The sequence below is a fragment of the Magnolia sinica genome, chromosome 9 (genome assembly GCF_029962835.1).
Source record: "Magnolia sinica isolate HGM2019 chromosome 9, MsV1, whole genome shotgun sequence".
NCBI classification, from domain to species: domain Eukaryota; kingdom Viridiplantae; phylum Streptophyta; class Magnoliopsida; order Magnoliales; family Magnoliaceae; genus Magnolia; species Magnolia sinica.
In genome coordinates, this window is record NC_080581.1 from 39,663,912 (window position 1) to 39,682,234 (window position 18,323).

Below are 18,323 nucleotides of genomic sequence, written 5' to 3' on the forward strand. Positions count from 1 at the left end.
GATTGACGACCCTATATGAATCATTGTTTAGGTTAATGATATAAAAGGAGATACCTTAGCTTCCCGAATCTGCTGCATGAACAAACCTAATGAAGTACTTGATTAACACGACCATAACATTGCATTGCACGGTGCTTTGGCGAGGAAGTTGCACGTGTTCGGAGTGGTGCATGCCGCGATTGTGAGATGATGTCGCTGAGGGAGTGTAGGCGAAGGCATGCATCATTATAACATACCATCTTTGCATTAATAAGAGTACTTAGGACCTGATTGTTGTACTGCTTTATCATTATTGTTTGATTGAATTGATAACATGCTAACCTTTGCGTTATAGTTCCACTGAATTAGCTACTCATTCCCACTTGGGACGGTATTTTAAAACACCACCTAGACTCTGGTTTAGTTGCAGGTAATGGCGGAGTCTATACAGCTAAAATGGACTTCATGGACGAGGAGGAGGAATTCTCCTATGTTCAGTTGTCAGGCGGGTCTTCGTAGACCTTGTTCTGATTCGACGGGATTACAGGGCTTACTGGTTTAGTTGGACATTCACATTTTGTCATGTTGTAAAATTTAAACCATACATGTATTTATTTAGCCTGGTAGCATGTTCATACTCTGGGGATTCATAACCACTTATATACCATATATATATATATCACAGTCTCCCACTTCCTAAACTTAATCATTCCTGGATTATGATATGTTGTTTTAGTATAATCTCACTCATGTTTACATGCATTAACATGGACAACATATAAACATCATTATCTATGTTGCATAAGTGATGTTCTGAACCTCGGGCGTTGAGCTTTACTCGACCCTCAATTTTCAAGGCGTTACAGTAATCTTGAGGGGAGTTCACACTGAGTTGGCCACTCATCTATCAAATATATAACCGTATAGGTAGTACAGGCGGCTCAGATGATATTTACATTTATGTTAGTGAGGAGCAGCCTATAGTTGACAAGGGTGCATGATTCCATTTGTTAAGAGTTACTACAGGATTTCACAGTTCAAGATTGTTGCAGATTACCTTGTTCCACATGTAATGTTATTTCATTTTGTATTTGTAAGAATGGGGACATTGGTTTATATAAGCCATTATCGGTAGCTTTTGTATATTTAAATGATAATGCAAACTTTCCTTTATGTTTGATTTGTCCATACTACACTCATTTGCTTACTCTGAATGAAAAAAAAATGTATACTCGAATTTAACCATCCTTTAAAGTTAACACTTGGGTTTTTGGGAAATGGGTCATGTACTCGGGTCTTGAAAAGTCGGGGCGTTACAAAATCCTCCTTGTAAGATCCCAAGATCAGAACCTGCCTTAGGAGCTGAGAATGGGGTACTACGGAGGCTGTTGCGGCCAAAACTGGCCATCGGGTTCCTTGTGAGTCTAGTCACCGAGTTTGGAGATTGACAATATATATATATATATAATTTTATTATTTATTTAGTTATATTAATCAAATTTTGGTGAGCTTAAGTATTATCTTCGCCTATGCCTGACTTATTTCAGACTGGGTTTGGGTACTTATTGGGTGCACAGTGCACCCAACCCCTTAGCACATCTATTAATATCAAAACAAGTGGAGCTAACATACTTCACACACCAAGAATAACCTGGGTGAAACTTTCATAAGAAGTTCAATATATAATTTTTAAAAAACAGACTATAAAATAAATAGATAATGACTATAAATTGTCTGATACCATTTGCAACAACCCACGCCCACACTGTATGATATTGTCCGCTCTAAGCACAGCCCGCACAGTTTTGTTCTTGGGGGACTCCCGCAAAAGGCCTCATACAGTATAGGGTGACAACTCCACATATAACCACCACAACTTCAGACGACACTTTCGATGTGGGACAAAGTTTCACCTTCACTGTGTGCACAATAGCTTGCCAGCCATCTTGGGGCCCGCCCACGTGTGCCCGCGTACATGTGACCACAGTGACGGGGCGTCACAAATTGTTTTATTTATATGATGACATTAGTTACATTTGACTATAATAATGATAATATTTATTTTTCTTATTATATATATATAATCATAGTAATATAAAATTATAATGATAATAGTCTTTGTCATCTTTTATTATTCTCAAATTATGTATCTAGGTACTAATTTAAATAAATATTAGTGAAATAGTAATGATAACATATGTTAAACAAATGCCTTAAGAGGTCGTTTGGCACCATGGATTGGGGAGGATTTCAAATCTTTGGGTTGTTTGACACCATAAAGTAACTAAGGGTTTCAAATCCAGGGAGTTTCAAATTCCCTTTGGGGGTTTAAAATCCAAGGTGAAACCTTGGATTACAACTAAAATCATTCTCATTACATGTGTAACATGTATATCACTAGACTATTAATCTATTGGATATATGACCTAGTAATGATATCTTAAAATAATTTAGATTATCAATTACATCACTATAATTACTTTAATATGAAGATCAACACCATTCAAACATTGTCTTTGTAAATTGATGGTTAAAAATCATTGTTTAGTCAATCAGACATGATCTTATACTTGTTACTCATTCAAGACTTGGAATTTCATCATTTTTTGGTAAAATATATATTCAAACAGGCTTATTACAACCATTATGTTAAAAATTATGTAAGTGTACATATTAGAGATATTAAAGTTGATTTAGTAATTAAATTCAAACCACAAATACCATATGAATAGCTACTTTTGGATTAAAGTTCATTCTCAACATGGTTGCCAAATACAATACCATGATTTAAAATATAGAGGACTCATATCCACGCTCCCAAACAGGCCCTAAGAAAAACTAAGGAGTAGTTAGGGTGAGCTGTGGTGTTTTACTACCATCCAATCCATTGACCTGATTTGCTCTATCATGATGAAAGAATAACCCAAAATCACTGTATTCCAAACTCAGATGGGCCACACCTTGTAAAGTTAGTGGTTTCGAGGTATATTTTTATGATATGGATCACCTGATTGTTGCATCATCCTGATTTTTGGGATCCAAGGTTAAACAGGGGTGATGAACCTGATGGACGGTATGGATTTCACGCATATTAATGGGCCTCCCCACTCCGTAGAGAAAGTGACCCCTGCAGGTACCACGCGACGTAAAAGCGAAGCGTTTTCCTTTCAAACCCCACAGGCACGTGACGACCGGACCTGGCTCACGTGGCAGGCATTTCGTTTCCACAACTTTATTGTCCCGTTTTGCGCTCCCTTCGCTTCCCAGAAGAGCCCTTCCCCCTTCATTCCCAGAATCGCCCTTTCCTCTCTCTCTCTCTCTCTCTCTCTCTCTCTCTCTCAATTCAAGCTGGATAGATACAGAGGAGGTGAGTACCACCGCTCTGGTAATCCAGAGCCGTACAAGCACTCTTCCAGGATGCCTTCTTCAAGGTGGTCCTCCTCATCTTCTTCTGACAACTACAACAGCTACGATAACTACAGCAGCAGCAACAATCACAGCAATTACTACAACAATCCTCCTCCTTTCAACCCCCATAACAGATACCGTAGTGGCAGCAGCGGTGGTGGCTTCTCCAATGAAGCTGATGACAACCCCAACAACAACCAAAACCTACCTTTTCGCAATCAGCCGGTGCCATTGTCTGGCCAGAAACGTGGCAGCGGCGGCTTTCCTCTCTCTGGAAGCAGAGGCGTCTCTCCAGGTATCCCCTTCTTTGCTGATGATGCCGTTCGAATTCAATTTCCAAAAGCTTGTCTTTCCTTTTGTATTCTTGTGGTATTCTACTTATTTTCTAGGGTTTCTAGGTTTCATAAGACTTTTTTCTTTTTTGAAAAGTATAAGACTTGAATCAGTTATTCTTTTAATCTTATACATATATGTATATATATTTGTTGGCATTTATTGTTTCATTGTAATCTGATGCGGATGGATCCGTTCTTGTTAACTCTACTAATTCGATGGCTTGCAGTAAGAGATTCACCAAAAGATATCAATCTCTTAGTCAGATTTTCCTTATTCTTTTTTTTTTTTTTTTTTTTTTTTTTTTTTGTGGGAAAATACATATTTTATTTATATCAGATATTTAGCTGGTGGATTGCCCCACACATATACAGCGAAGCAAATGCAGCTTTGGATATTTTGGTTTCATCTGCTGTTGATCCTTATCATGAATGAAGGCAGGATGCACCAGATATAGTTGTAAATACAGTTATGATGGACTCTCTGGCTTGTGCGAACCTTCATTTTTCTGAGTAATGAAATGGCAATATTCCAACAAAAATTCCAACAAATACAAAAAAGGAAAATAAAAGAGAAAGAAAGTGAACACAAGAAACTAAAGAAAAAAGGCTAGAAAAAGCTGGTGACTATTGACAGCGCTTTTACTTAAATCTACTCAATATCTATGCCCCCTCAATACTCATCAACATGATTCTCATGGTACTTACTCAAGAATGATTCATCGCAAAAGCCATGTCATTGTTAGTGGACTAAAGGTGAGAGACAACTAATCTAATGCTGCCACCTATAACCTTCCAAAGGACTTAATTGGCTAGCCCTTTGAACATTTTGCTTTGATTTTCCCTCTTTACCACAATTTTTTGGTCCAGGTTCCACAAAGCTTTAGGTTTAGGTGGTTTTCCTATCTGGAGGGATGCTCAAGTAGGTGATTAGAAAAGTGTCCTGGTAATTAAAAATTCTGCAAGAAATCAAACAAAGGGTCCCCTCCACCTCGATCTCGATGATAGATCTTTTCCTTAGGCCACTTGCTAAGATGATGCTGTCATTGTGATTCTTATGATACTTACTCAAGAGTGGGTCTGATTAGATGGCTGGAAGTGGGAGACAATCAACTTGATGTTGTGCACCTTGAATTCTTCTGAAAATCACCCGTAATGTAGTTGTGGGAAGATTTTGCTTAATGCTTCTTGCATGACAAAGTAGAAGAAGCAAATAGTGGGACCCCTTGATAATTGATACGAGTAAATGTAACCTTTGGACTTTCAACAAAATAAAGTACTAAAAAGTCATAGAAACACTTTTTCGTATGTGATGGAGAAACTTCCATTTCATATCCTTCTCCATGCCCAATTGGCAAATGATTTGCATTATACACCTTTCCCCAATTCAATTCACTCGTTAATGCAATGGTAATGGCCACCATGGTTACCTTTATGATACGGGCCGTAACGGCGTAACAACCATTACGGTTCCTGTAACGGTTATTATAGCCTTTTTTTTTTTCAAAAAAAAGGGAAGAATACCTATATCGACCTCGTAATGGACCATTACAAGGTCACATTTTTTTTTTTCTTTTCCCGTAATAGCTATTATGGCCGTTATGATCACATAACGCCTAACCGTTGCCATCAATGCAAGGGCTGTTATGGCGTATCTTGACTGTAACCACTATGAAGATGTGGGTTCAAAAAACCCAACTGATTTGCCTATGGCCTATGCCAGTGGGTTCGGCGTCAACTTTTGCCACTCTAGAAAGAATTAGATGGGATTTTCTATAGCATGGAAAGGAAGACAAGAAAAAATTTCACTTGGTTAATTGGAAGGAAGTCTGTAAGCATATCCAAGAAGGAGGGGCAGGCGTAAAAGATCTTAAAAGCATGAATTGGGCCTTATTAGGCAAATGGACCTGGAGGTTAGGAACCGAAAATAGAACTCTATGGAACAAGTTGGTCAAAAGCAAGTATGGGTGCTCAGAGGGGGGCTGGTGGACAAAGAATTCCTCCAAATACAAAGCTTCGGTCCTTTGGAAAGGAATTTTGTCCATCAAGGTGGAGGTTCTTAAAGGTACGGGAATCGCAATTGAAAATGGCGAACACACTCATTTTTGAGAAGACATTTGGGCGGGTGAGGAAGCTCTTCGTGTTGCTTTCCCACGTATCTTTCGTTTGGCCCAGAATCAGTCCATCACAGTGGATGCCTGCCATGTGGTTCTTGGGGAAGTAGTGGTGTGGAATCCGGTGTGTAGAAGACACCTTCATGACCGAGAGATCGACAAATATGTATCGCTTCTTAATCGTATTCACAGCAGCAAACCGGATCAGTTCTTTGAAGATAGATTAGTTTGGCATCTCGACAAATCAGGAATGTTCTTGGTAAAGTCCCTCTACAATCATATTGCTAAAAATCCTCCATCTGTCGAAGAGGATTCGTCGTATAATGTTTGGAAACATCAAGTCCCCCCAAAGATAGCTGCTTTTGGTTGGTTGGTTGGTAAGAAAAAGGTCCTGACAGTTGACAATCTGAGAAAAAGGGGCATGTGCATTACTAATATCTACTTATGTTGCATGGCAAATGAAGAAACGGTGGACCATCTCTTTGTTCACTGTCCATTCACATATCGGATCTGGACTGAAATTCTGTCCCGCTTTCAGATCCACTGGACCTCTCTAAATTTTGTTTGCTGTTTGCTGCAGGCCTGGCATGGTATAAGGTGTGGAAAGCAAAGGACAAAGCTTTGGAGAATGTCTCTTTTGGCCGTTTGGTGGGCTGTGTGGGAAGAAAGAAATGGGAGGTGTTTTAATGACATTTCGAAGTCCTTAGAGGCTATTGTCAATAGGGTGATTCACTTTATAGTTGAGTGGGCATTTGTTGTCAATAAGCTAAAGGGTTGTAATCTTCTCTTTTTAGGGGAGTAGCTCAGTGGCTATCTCAGCAGTTCAACTCTCCCTCTGTTTTTTCTGCTTTTTGCATCAATAAAATTCTACGTTACCTGTAAAAAAACATGTCCTATCCCAGTGGACCCCATGTTCTTATGGCCTACTCCAGCGTCTTCCATGGCGCCCAATGCATGCGAAGTGATTGGGCTGAGCAGATTTTTGTCATTCCACATCCTGTCCTATTCTTGACTACCAAACGGTGTTCAGACATGAAATTGGTCCCATTTGATAGCTGATCTAGTTACCTTTCCAACATGCCCACGTGGCGCTTCGGATAAGAATTGGCAAGTTGTGACTAGAGTTGGACTCCTGTGTCAAGTGGGGCCTAGAAGTAGCCCCTTTAGTTGGATGAGTGGTCCCTACAAGGAGCTTTCAGTTATCTTTTTCTAGAGACCTCTAAAGTTTGGAGTTTCTAGAATTAATCTGTTTTCTAGCAAGTTTGCTGATATCTTAATTGGTTAAGAGCCGGTGAGGGTAAGAAGTCTTTAGTTCTCTTAGAGTATGAGTCAAATAAGTAAATTAGTGTTAGCCTATGTTATTAGGAAATTAAGGTCTATGGGTTGAAATTAGATATTCATTGGAGCTTTGGGGTTAGTTTTAAGTTATCTTTAGGTTCTTTTACTAAGCGTCTGTACAAATGCTTTTAGATGCTTTAAGGCTTTAATGAGTTAAAGGAGGGGATTTTTTCTTTCTTGTAGAGTGTGAAAACTTTCGAAATCTCAATGATGGATAGCATGTGTGTCAAAATTGAGTTGTCGGCATGGTGTGCCGTAAAGGCCGTTACGTAAAGGTAACTGTGGCAATCGTTACGTGTTATGGGGCCATAACGGCCGTTATGGAAAAAATGACCCCTAATTACCATTAACGGCACGTTACGTCCCCAATAAAGGCCATAACAGTCCCGCAATTGCCTGTTATGGGGTAGATACAGATTTTCCATACTTTTTAATCAACATTATGGGGCAAATACAGGTTTTTCAGGATTTTTTTCAATAAAAAAAAAGAGACCGTAATGGCTGTTACGAGGGCCGTAACAACCGTTATGACCTGTATCGTAAAGGTAACGGTGGTGGCCGCTACGACCACCGTTACCGTTACAGAACACCTTGGTTGTCGAGTTTAAGCCCAGCTTACTTTTGTTTTTTCAAAATTCTTTCATCCTAATCTTCTTCCTGCAAAATGCCTATTATCATTCACCATGAGTTAGGTCTAGACTGGGTGGGTCTAGGTCACGTTTGGGTACTCCCAAAGTGATTCCCATTTGATGGATGGCCCATATTATGTACAAGTGTGTGTGTTAGTGGTACGTTTGTTGTGAATTCCTGATGACACAAGTGAGTTGACCTAGCAATAACATTCCTTGGGAAGGTCTTCTTCCCTTTTCTTTTTGCCACGTCGGTAGATAGATGAGAAGTGATTACATACAACACTTGTATGTAAACCAAGGATCAAAGTATCACTCGAAACTTATACGTATCGCCTGATATAGACAGGTTTTGTCCATGAATGATACAATTGTATATGCCTCTGTTGACTTGAAATGGCCCAATATGGGGTTACACAACTCGGATCAGTGGTGACCAATATGGTAAATCGAAACTGATATTCATTCCTTGATGTGAACGTTCGCATATATATTTTTTCTTTCCAACTGATGTTTCACATGCAAGAACATCGGGGGGAGGGGGGATTTTCACATTGGGCTTGTGGGATCCGGGGGCACACTCGGGGTGGGCAGCCCGTGTGAGGCGATACCCATGTGATGTGGGGCTCACGAGGGGGGTTTGGCTGATGACCTAACCCATGGGAAGTGGGGCTTGGGCTATGAGATAAAGGTTTTGATTCACCTATCAGTTCAAGCTTCTAGAGCAAGTGGTTAGTTGTCCTGCATCAGCTTGTGTGTATGCCGCTATCAGCATTTGCTCTTTCTTTCGAATAATTAATACACATGCACTCAATTTGCCTTTACTTTCAATGGCTTTTTATGGACAAATCTATTCTCTTAGTCGTGTTATTCTTCATAATGCTAAGTGTATTTTTTGCATGCTACCATCTTCATTTGTTCTTTGTTTCAAATAATCAACACTCATGTACTCAATTTGCCTTTTAACTCTAGTAAATTATTATTTTTTTTTTAAAATTTTTTTTATAAATGGGCAAATTGATCTTTCTTTCTCACATTACTGATGTTATTTTTCCCAGATAAGATAGATGGTGGCAAGTTTGCTAAACTCTTCATTGGGTCTGTTCCAAGGACAGCTACAGAAGAAGATGTAAGTTTTCTTGCATCATCATGCATGAACCAAACCTTTATCTGTTTTCAGTCATCAAATGATATCCTTGACCTCAAATAGTTTTTGGATTTTGTTTGTTGTTTTTATTCATCATTGAAAATATGTTGTAAATTCATTTTTTCTTTACTGGTGTATCAGTGTCGGCATAGTAGAAGTGAATAAGTTAAAACATTTTAGACAACTTGCTAATGGAACTAAAGCCTATACAAATCATGAAAGCAGTGTTAAATAAACAATAAAAACAAAAAAGGAACTATTTTACACGATTTTCTGTAACGTTTCTGTTTTGGTACCTGTAATTATTGTATATGTATTTATTTTCTCCTTTTGCTTTAAGTTACTAGTACAAGTTTGTTTACTTCTTGCTTATATGTGTCCTTGTCTTGCATTCCAGATACACTGGAAATGCTTGGCATCAAAAGCTCCAATATGTGAATTTTTTACTATTTTTATCGATTCTTCTTTTTGGTTCTTTGGGAAAGACACTCTTTTGTACTTGCTAACTTTTGCGTATGATTACTATCTGATTACTATAGTTCCTTTTATCATGTGTAATTACAAGTTGGAAATTTGACTAGTCATTTTATGTATTGTCTAGTGTTGTTTGCTCACATTTTACTCCAATGCTTTCCTTGGCAAAAGATTCTGAGCAAGTTCTGAAGTGTTGTCTGAAACCAATATGTATCACTTGACACATATCAGTTCTGGTGCCTGATGATACGAGCTAGTAACACCAAGAACCTCTGGATTCACCTATTATAAGCCCATATTTGAGGGAGACAAGTATTTAGAAATGTTTATTAATATGTTTTAATGCATTTTGTGGGGTTTGGGACTGTTTTGACTGAGACTTGGGCATATCATCCCATGTGTATCCGTTCAATCCTTGATGCTAACCCACTATTATCTATCATGTTGACTATATACTTTTTAAACTTTTGATGGAGAGTTCCTGCTTTTATTATCAACAGATGTTGCATTCACCCCTGCATGCCTTCTAGAAGGATGGCTAACATTCCAACTAATTGTCTCTTATTCAATGTCAGATTCGCCCCTTGTTTGAGGAGCATGGAAATGTTATAGAGGTTGCTTTGATAAAGGATAAGAGAACCGGTCAACAACAAGGTGCGTATGGATGCTTTTGTGAATTGATTGTGATTATACTTGTGTCTCCTTTCAGGTCCTCTGACGGGAACAGTAAGCTCATGTTACTTCTCAGTTAGGTTTTGGAACACCATTCAGAGGTTGTTGGCTTTGGTTGGCAATCTTCTTTTTGTCCTTCCGGTCAGTCCAGAAGAAGGCAAGACAACGTAATCTACGAAACATTGGTTATGTTTAGCTGGAATGCAGATAGGTCCTGCTCTTGTACCCTCAATGCAGCGGTGACATTTCACCAGTGCTGAGGAAGCAAGTCATTCGTAGTGGAGGATTGTCGACCAATCCCATGCTTTATCATTTATAGGTCAAGATGTTTAGCCATGTGTAACTGTTGTACAGTAAGTGATGAAGCAAGACATTGATGTTTGCCGTAAACGGATGTTAACTGCCATTGTGTAATGTGGACTATTCCATTGGAAAGTCTATCTTCCATTATCTTCGTAGCTAATTCTTGCCATTGTTGGTTTGGTAGATATACATGCCATTTATAAGGTTGTTGATTTGGGATGATCCATCATGTCTGTTCTTTTCAATCTGGTTGGTCACTGCATCTTCTTATTAATGCAATTAACTGTTCTTGTCCATCAAGAGACACTCTGAATCCAGACCTTGGATGATAGGGTAGAAATCTCTTTTCCTTCAAAGAATAAAGCTGTTGGCATTTCTAAAACAGTGATTATGTCAGGTTAGTTACTGAGCAAACATCATAAATTGCGGACATCTTTTTTGGAGCTTGAATTTTGCTCAATAGACTCCTCTCGTATGGAGGCATTTTCTTGAATGATTGGATATGGCGTGAATTGTGCTTCATTCGTGGTTGTTGTGCTTCATGTGTGGTTTGTGTGTGAAAATTGGGACTTGTAACGTCTGTTGTTTTCTGCTTGATATGGGAGAGAATGGTATCATGTGGGGCTAAGATCACCCTCTGTTTCTCTTGTGGTTAGAAGTTCTAAATTGCCCTTGTTATTTGTCAGCTGTTGTAGATAACATTGCTGCAGCTGGCTTCTGAAATGCCTTATGTGTGTATGCACTGAGTGCTCGCTTTTACTTCAACCTGTTAAGTGATGTATGCAAAATTTCTTGCTGATTAGTTTCTCATTTCGAGTTGGGATTCTGCTACGAATTTCAACCGCTAGTCTCGTGTATGGTGTTGGATGTCGAAGGCCTCATTATGCAGAAGATTTTTGGCTTAGCTTTCAGTTAATCATGGGCTCTATCGAGTGACTTGTCTTTGTAGAAGAGTGTGAGTTTAATGGCATACTTTGCCTGATTTCTGTGTTTTCTTGGTTACTCTACGTGTGCAGCCTGCCAGGCAATATGGCAAAATCAGTTGGGGTTATTTTCCGATTTGAGGTTGGGTTGCTGATACAAATTCCAACTACAGGTTTCTTGTGTATGGTGTGGGATGCCCAAGGCCTTACATGTGGAGTATGTTTGGTTTTGTTTCCAATCCATTGTGGTTTTGCTGCGTGGTGAATCTGGTGATCTTTCTTTGTGAATGAATGAATTTCTTCAGGGTTCGTGTTCACTTGTTTACTCTTAGAGTGCAACCTGTAAACTTCATAAAGGAAAAGAAAGAAAGAAAAGAAAATATATGAACAAAGTTCTTGTCAATTACTTTCTTTTTGTAAGTTGGCATGGTTCGGTAGTTTCAACCATTAGCATCTTGTTTATGGTGTTGGATACCCAAGGCCGTATCATGCATAAACTTTTGGCTGCTTCTTCTTCTTCTTTGCATTTTGTGATCATTCTTTGCAGAAGCATGTGGGTGCTAATTGATGAATTTTCAGGGATTCTATGCCCACTTCTTTAGTCTTAAGCACAACCTGTTAAGTGATATGAGCTTAGCTACAGGAACTTTCTGCTCAAGATGCCACTCCTGCTTCCTTTCCCATTTGAAGTTGTGATGCTGCTACAATTTTCTTTTTTCTATGAATTTCAACCACTGTGGTATTGGATGCTCCAGGCCTGGTCATATGGAGAACTTTGTCTTGGTTTTTAATTAATTGTGGGCTTTTCTATTAAATTACTATTCTTTCTGGAGAATGTGCAAATGAAGTGGTGAGCTTTCACAGTTTCTGCTTCAGTTATTTGCTCTAGGAATGCAACTATTGAGGGATTTGGGAAAATTTCTGTTTGGTTGCTTTCCCATTTGAACTTGGGATGTTGCTATATGCCTCAGCCATTAGTTTCTTGTGTACGGTATTGGATACCCAAGGTCTTATCATGTGGAAGATTTTTGGCCTTGTTTTCAATCAATTGTGGGGTTTGCCATTCTATGATTTTTTTTCCTTGAGGGAGTGTATGTGGGCAAATAGGCAAACTTGCAGGGTTTCTGCATTACAGCTATTTACTGAAGACAATGTGCTTCATCCATTTTGAAATTGTGGATCCGTCTGAATGATTCTGCATAGGCTTCCTGATGACAATGTCTGTTTCCATGAGCATTGGCATGCAGTTGCATTACTAATACATGTTATGCAATGAAAAAATCTGGAGAGCAACCTTTACTGGTTGTTATGCTATCTTCATGTAAATGTAGTGATTTAGTTCTGTGCGAAGGCCTATTTGAGTCCTTTCCTAAGTGCTTGCAGCCCACTTCGCTTATGGATTTGTCTGTACTACTTTGTGATGGATCAGTTCCTAGTTTTGTTAGTTCGGAGGATTCTAATTGAGGATTCTGTATATCGCATTACTTTTTAATGATGGGAATGAGAACTGATATGCGTGCATTGGGAGTGCAAAATCTTGGCAACTGTAAAAGCGGTACCCTCTGTTATTGTTTGATTGTGGTTGGGTGAGATGGGTGTCAGGATTAACAGATCAGTTGTTAATGGGAGTTATTTCTTTTAGCTTTGGTTTGTGAGATGCAATATGTGCTTGAATCTTTCCACAATGTTTGTGTTTGTAAGTGATCTCTATTTCCTAAGTTCTAGCAGTGTAGTACATTCTCAAATCTTGGATGTTCCATTGAAATGTATTTTTTGTGAGACTATTATAGGGCTGTGTAGTGTTTCGATGTCTCAAAGTTAGATGTCTCAAGGTGTTAGTGACATTTCTAAAAAAACATATTGCTCTATTTCTTCAACATTGAATTCCTAGGGTGGGTTATTTATGCTGTGAGTATTTCAGTCTCATTTTTATGTTGATCCCTTTTAGATTGCCAATTGCATCTCGCCATTTTTCTGTGCTATTGTTATTTGTATGCTATGTGAGAGTGCTTATTTTCAGTTTTTGCACTTGGTTTATTAGTTCAAGTGTCATTTCTTATGATTGGTCTGTTAGCTTATCGAAACAAAATTCTACATTCCAATAAATGTTTCATGTTAATTCTTTGGGGTTATTCTAAATATGATCATGGGCATCTTCTTTGATTTTCTCTGCTGTATTTAATTTGCTACTTTATTTCATTGGATATCTCTATGGCTGTAGCAAATGTATGTGTCTATTATTCCAAGGGTTATCTCGATATTTTTTTAGTAATCAAGCACGTGGTTTCATTGTTTACATTATGGTCGACATTATCTGAGTGGTGGTTTGTATAATATTTTAGTTGTTGTGAAGCATTTTTTTTTTTTCCTTGTATGACAAATGAATTTTGTTAGAAAGAAGTGGATCATCAACCCCTGATCAATGAGTGATGATGAGTTATCATCCCAGAAAAATGAGCAAAGAAAAATATAAAAATTAAAAAATCATCAAAGATGGCAGTCCATGTTGCATAGGAAGCGCTGGTCCTTCTCGCCTTAAGAATCTCTTCTGCAATAATTCCAATTGTTCATAATGTTTGATAGAAAAATCCCTTGAAATTCTTAACTGTGCACAGCCCATTCTACGCCCATGTGAAGGATCACTCTAATTAGCTATTCAACCAGAGTGTCTCTGCGCTCAAAAATCTTTTTAATCCTTTCTTTTCACATTCCACTCATGATGGTGAATAAAAAGGAAAAAAAGAAAAAAAAAAAGGGGCGGCTGATACATTTGCCAAATAATAATTCCTCGGGGGGCGAAAAGCCCTTTCTCCCATACTGTAATTAGATCTGAACTGGAAACATTTAGAACTAAAGACACCCCAAACGACCCCTTCCCCAATCCTGTGATTAGATCAGAAAAAAACATTTACTGATTCTTCAGCTTCTTACACATGAAAGACATAATTGCATCGTGATATTCCTCTTCTTGAGGTTGTCAATTCTGACGATGTTGTTGGCCATGACAATCCATAGAAGAATTTGGACCCTAGGTCACATAGAAGACTTCTACACTTTAGTAAATGGAGAAATATTCTTGGCCATCGGCGTCATGGAATGCAAAAATGATTTCAAGGAATATCTGTCATTCCTTTACCATTTCGAAGTTTTCCTATCATTATAGAACATGTGGAATTGCACTTCATACAATTTTCAAATAAGCAGTCCGAAAGAGGTAATCTCCTAGTTTAGATTCTGGTGAAGTAGCACATTACAAACTACTACTTCCCTTTGGATTGTAGCAATCTGCTACCATGGCTTCCTTGTTTACAGTTAAGTGGAAAAGTGAAGGGAAGGATTCTAACAATTGGGCCTCGTCGAGCCATGAATCATGCCAATACTCACCCTGTCACCATGCCCCATGACTTACCAGACACCATTAGCAAACAAGCTACTTGCCCTTTGAGAAAAGGTTTGACTTCCTTTTAGAGTTTGTTCTTCTGAATGTATAGATAGCTTTCCACATGTTAAAGCTTGCATTCTTGGGATGTTTACTCGGAAACCAACCCCAAATGACTCTTCATATCTCAGATTGATGACGGATCTCCAAAGCGCATCTGCCTTTTCACTATTTTTTTTTTGAGGAGCTATGAATCACTTTATCAAAGAACCGTCTGGCTGAACAGCCAGAATAGAAGAACAAACAGAAATGAAATAACAAAGCCAGAACAGAACTAGCTACTAAATCTCTGCCATGCTTAATTAAAAGGGTACAAATTTTCCCTTACCCTTCCCAACCCCATATCTCCATTCGTTTTTTATTTTTTCATTCTCGCAGTGCACAAGATGGAACTTATGCCACTTGCTATTGCCTTCCCATTAAAAATTTCTCTCCAAGTTTTTAGTTCTCCTTGGCTCCCCCACTGATATCCTAAAAAGAGATAGGTTACCGGGAGATTGGCCGTGGCCATATTGATGAGCAGAGTTCTACAACTCAAACACAAATAAGCTCCACCCAGCTAGATCTTTCTCAATCCTCTCAGTGATGGGGTCTCAAAATACGAAAGTTGACGATTTCCACCTAATTGAGATATTTGATCGGAAGGCTAACCTTCTTGCACCCCATCTAGTTTGTCAAATTTTTAATGTCCTCACTTGAAGCTACCCTTACCATGACACTCTTTTTGACACTAACATGAAGCCTCGAGCTTGCCTCAAAGCATCTGAAGGTCCCTATTAGAATCTTCACATGATCCCAGGAAGCATCACAATGATTAGTGTATGTTTGCAAACTGCAGATATGATATAAAAAGCACATAGAAACTAACTTCAAATCCTTTGATTAGGCCCATATAAGTAGTTTCCCCTAATAGCATACCTAGACTCTTTGTCAAGTTAATAGACAAAAAAGGGGATACAAGATCACCTTGCCAAAGAGCTCTGTAACTCCTGAAGAAGAAACATGTGGACCCATTAGCTAAAATAGAGAAGGATGCTGGCGATATACAAGCATCCTTTATCTATCTAATCCATCTAGCCTTGAACCCATCAATTGCATGCTGTAAAATAACAAGTCCCAGTCCCACATGATTATATGCTTTATCCATATCAAACTTGCGGACAATATAGGGATCGCCCTTCTTCTTCCTCAAGTCAATGCATTCGTTTGCTACTAAGATTCAATCCAATTGCCTGCCCTACACAAACGCTTCTTTACTTAGTGAGATAACTTGGCCTAAAGCCTCCCTCAACTACATCAAAAGACACTTTGCAAGTATTTTGTAGGCCCCACCCAACATAACTTATCGAAGTCTTTAATTTTTGTTACCTCTTTGATCTTGGGAATGAGCATTTTAATGATTGTGTTGTTCAAGATAACACTTTTGGAGTTCTTTCATGATGCACATGATCTTCTCCTTGACAAAGTCCCATTACTCTCGGACAATGCCATGGAGAACCCGTTTGAAACTGGAGCCTGGTCTCTATCCATTCCCCCAACATCCCTTTGAACTACCTCCTCAAAATCTCTTTCTATTGAGTATTGACCTTGCTACCTCATGAAATTTGCTTAAAAGCAAGCCCATCGAGGTTTGGCCTATGGATATCCTGTTTGGCTCTTACAATCAAATTTTGAACCTAGAGGTTATGGATATGATTTTGCCTTTGCCTCCCATTTGCCATCTGAAGAAAGAAAGAGGTATTCTTATTCCCTTCCTTTAACCACGTTGACCTTGACTTTTGCCTCCATGCTGCCTCTTTCCTTCTTTGAATAACTTGATAGTTGATTTTAAGCCTGGTCCTTGTCTTTCTCTGACCTTCCTTTCTTTGCCCTTCTTTTCTATCTAGACTTTCGCTTGCTGAAAAATAATAATTCTTCCTCATATATTATTTGCTCCAAAATTAGCTTTGCTCCATTTCCTTATCTCAACTTTAATAAATTGTAGCTTTTAAAGAATTTGAAACCTTCCCATCTTTCCTCCCTACATTCTCTCTGCCAAATTGCAATTAGATCCAAACATCCGTCCTACTTTAAATATCAATTTTGAAATTGTAAGGGGGGACCAGCCGGAATTCCAGAAGATTCCCAGCAAATTGGAACATTGATGCAGTCTGAACTGAGCTGAAGATTCATGGGCCGGGCCCATGCCCAATAGGTCCAAGCCTAAGCCTCACAACTCACCCATCAGTAAGGAAGCCCAACCCCTATTCCAACCCATTAAGAGCCCAAAAAACCAGCCCATTAAAAGCCCAAATCTAGCCCTATATTCCTGTCTGTTAAAAGCCTAGAATCCAACCATTAACATTCCAAATTCCAACCCTTGTTCCAACCCATATAGTCCAGAATCGCAGTCCTCTATTCTAGCCCAGATATTCTGTCCATTCATTTGTCGGCGTCGCTCCCCTGATACGATATCCACCTATAGTGGTCACATTTATCGAGGAAGGCTGATCAATCAATAATGACATAATTGCATTATCAAGCTATTCGCAAGGGTAGCTAGCTTGGAAGCCACTATTGACTAGCTATGAGGAGAATGGCATGGAGAGGAACCTGACTCTAGTGGAGATCCTAGTAGTAACCCAAATCCGCAACTAGGTGTCTAGCTAGAACCTTTGGTGAATAAAAAGCGTATCGGTCTTCAGAAGCCTGTTATGACTAAATGCAACGACTCTTTGTAGAAAGTGCCCACGACGACTTGTTAGAAACGCCCAAGAAAGTATGAGTTGAAGTTCCAGACTTAATAGGTCGCCTTGATGCAAAGGCTTTTCTCCACTGGACTGCAACACTTGAAGATTATTTTGCATGGTATGACATGGACGATGTCCAACGAGTAGCCTTTGTCAATGTCAAGCTGAAGGGCCCAGCAAGAATCTGGTGGCAAAGCATTGATGACGACAATCTCATCATAGGTCGCCCTTCTATCACTAGGTGGTGTGACATGAGAGTAGATAGAAAGGAGTTAGATGGAGCTTACTGATTGGTTTTATTGACTTTATATCTCAACATAACCTAATCTATTTTCATTTTTAGCATTTCAATATGTATATGCATGCAGTCGAGAACTTCATATGCAATTATTGCAATCTTTGTGGATTCCTTTGTACCTAACTATTTCAGCATGCTGTATGGCATTTTGTATGTAGCAGCGTACTTGTACCATAGATAAAAGAGTACCGGTAACCTAATAGAATCGGGGTACAAAATATTTACTTCTGCAGGATGTTGTTTCATAAAATATGCAACTCCGGAGGAAGCTGACAGAGCCATCAGAGCTTTGCACAACCAATGTACTTTGCCTGGGGTGAGTTCCATATTGCTGCTCTCAGTAATATCTTTTGGCTAATTAATATCATATCATTTGAATCAGAAAAGGAAAAAAAATCCCGTCATTTGAGCAACTCATGTTTGGTTTTTCAGGGAACAGGTCCTATCCAAGTTAGATATGCTGATGGGGAACGGGAACGTCTCGGTAAATTTTCAAGTACTTTCCTATCTTAGCACTGAAGCTTGTTTAAGCAATACC

The 18,323-nt window shown here is 38.9% G+C and overlaps 1 protein-coding gene across 3 annotated transcripts in view; it reads left to right on the forward strand.

Moving 5' to 3' along the window:
- The first annotated feature begins 3,226 nt into the window (after positions 1 to 3,226).
- Positions 3,227 to 18,323, forward strand: part of LOC131255385 (flowering time control protein FCA) — a 61,760-nt gene continuing 46,663 nt past the window's right edge. For 2 of the 3 annotated variants that reach the window (XM_058256080.1, XM_058256083.1), the window contains exons 1-5: positions 3,227 to 3,682; positions 8,859 to 8,929; positions 9,997 to 10,075; positions 18,019 to 18,101; positions 18,218 to 18,281. In XM_058256080.1, coding sequence (XP_058112063.1) covers positions 3,397 to 3,682; positions 8,859 to 8,929; positions 9,997 to 10,075; positions 18,019 to 18,101; positions 18,218 to 18,281 — 583 coding nt within the window. In that variant the 5' untranslated portion in view covers positions 3,227 to 3,396. The remainder of the gene's footprint in view (positions 3,683 to 8,858; positions 8,930 to 9,996; positions 10,076 to 18,018; positions 18,102 to 18,217; positions 18,282 to 18,323) is intronic. The other variant, XM_058256081.1, reaches the window with a different exon arrangement.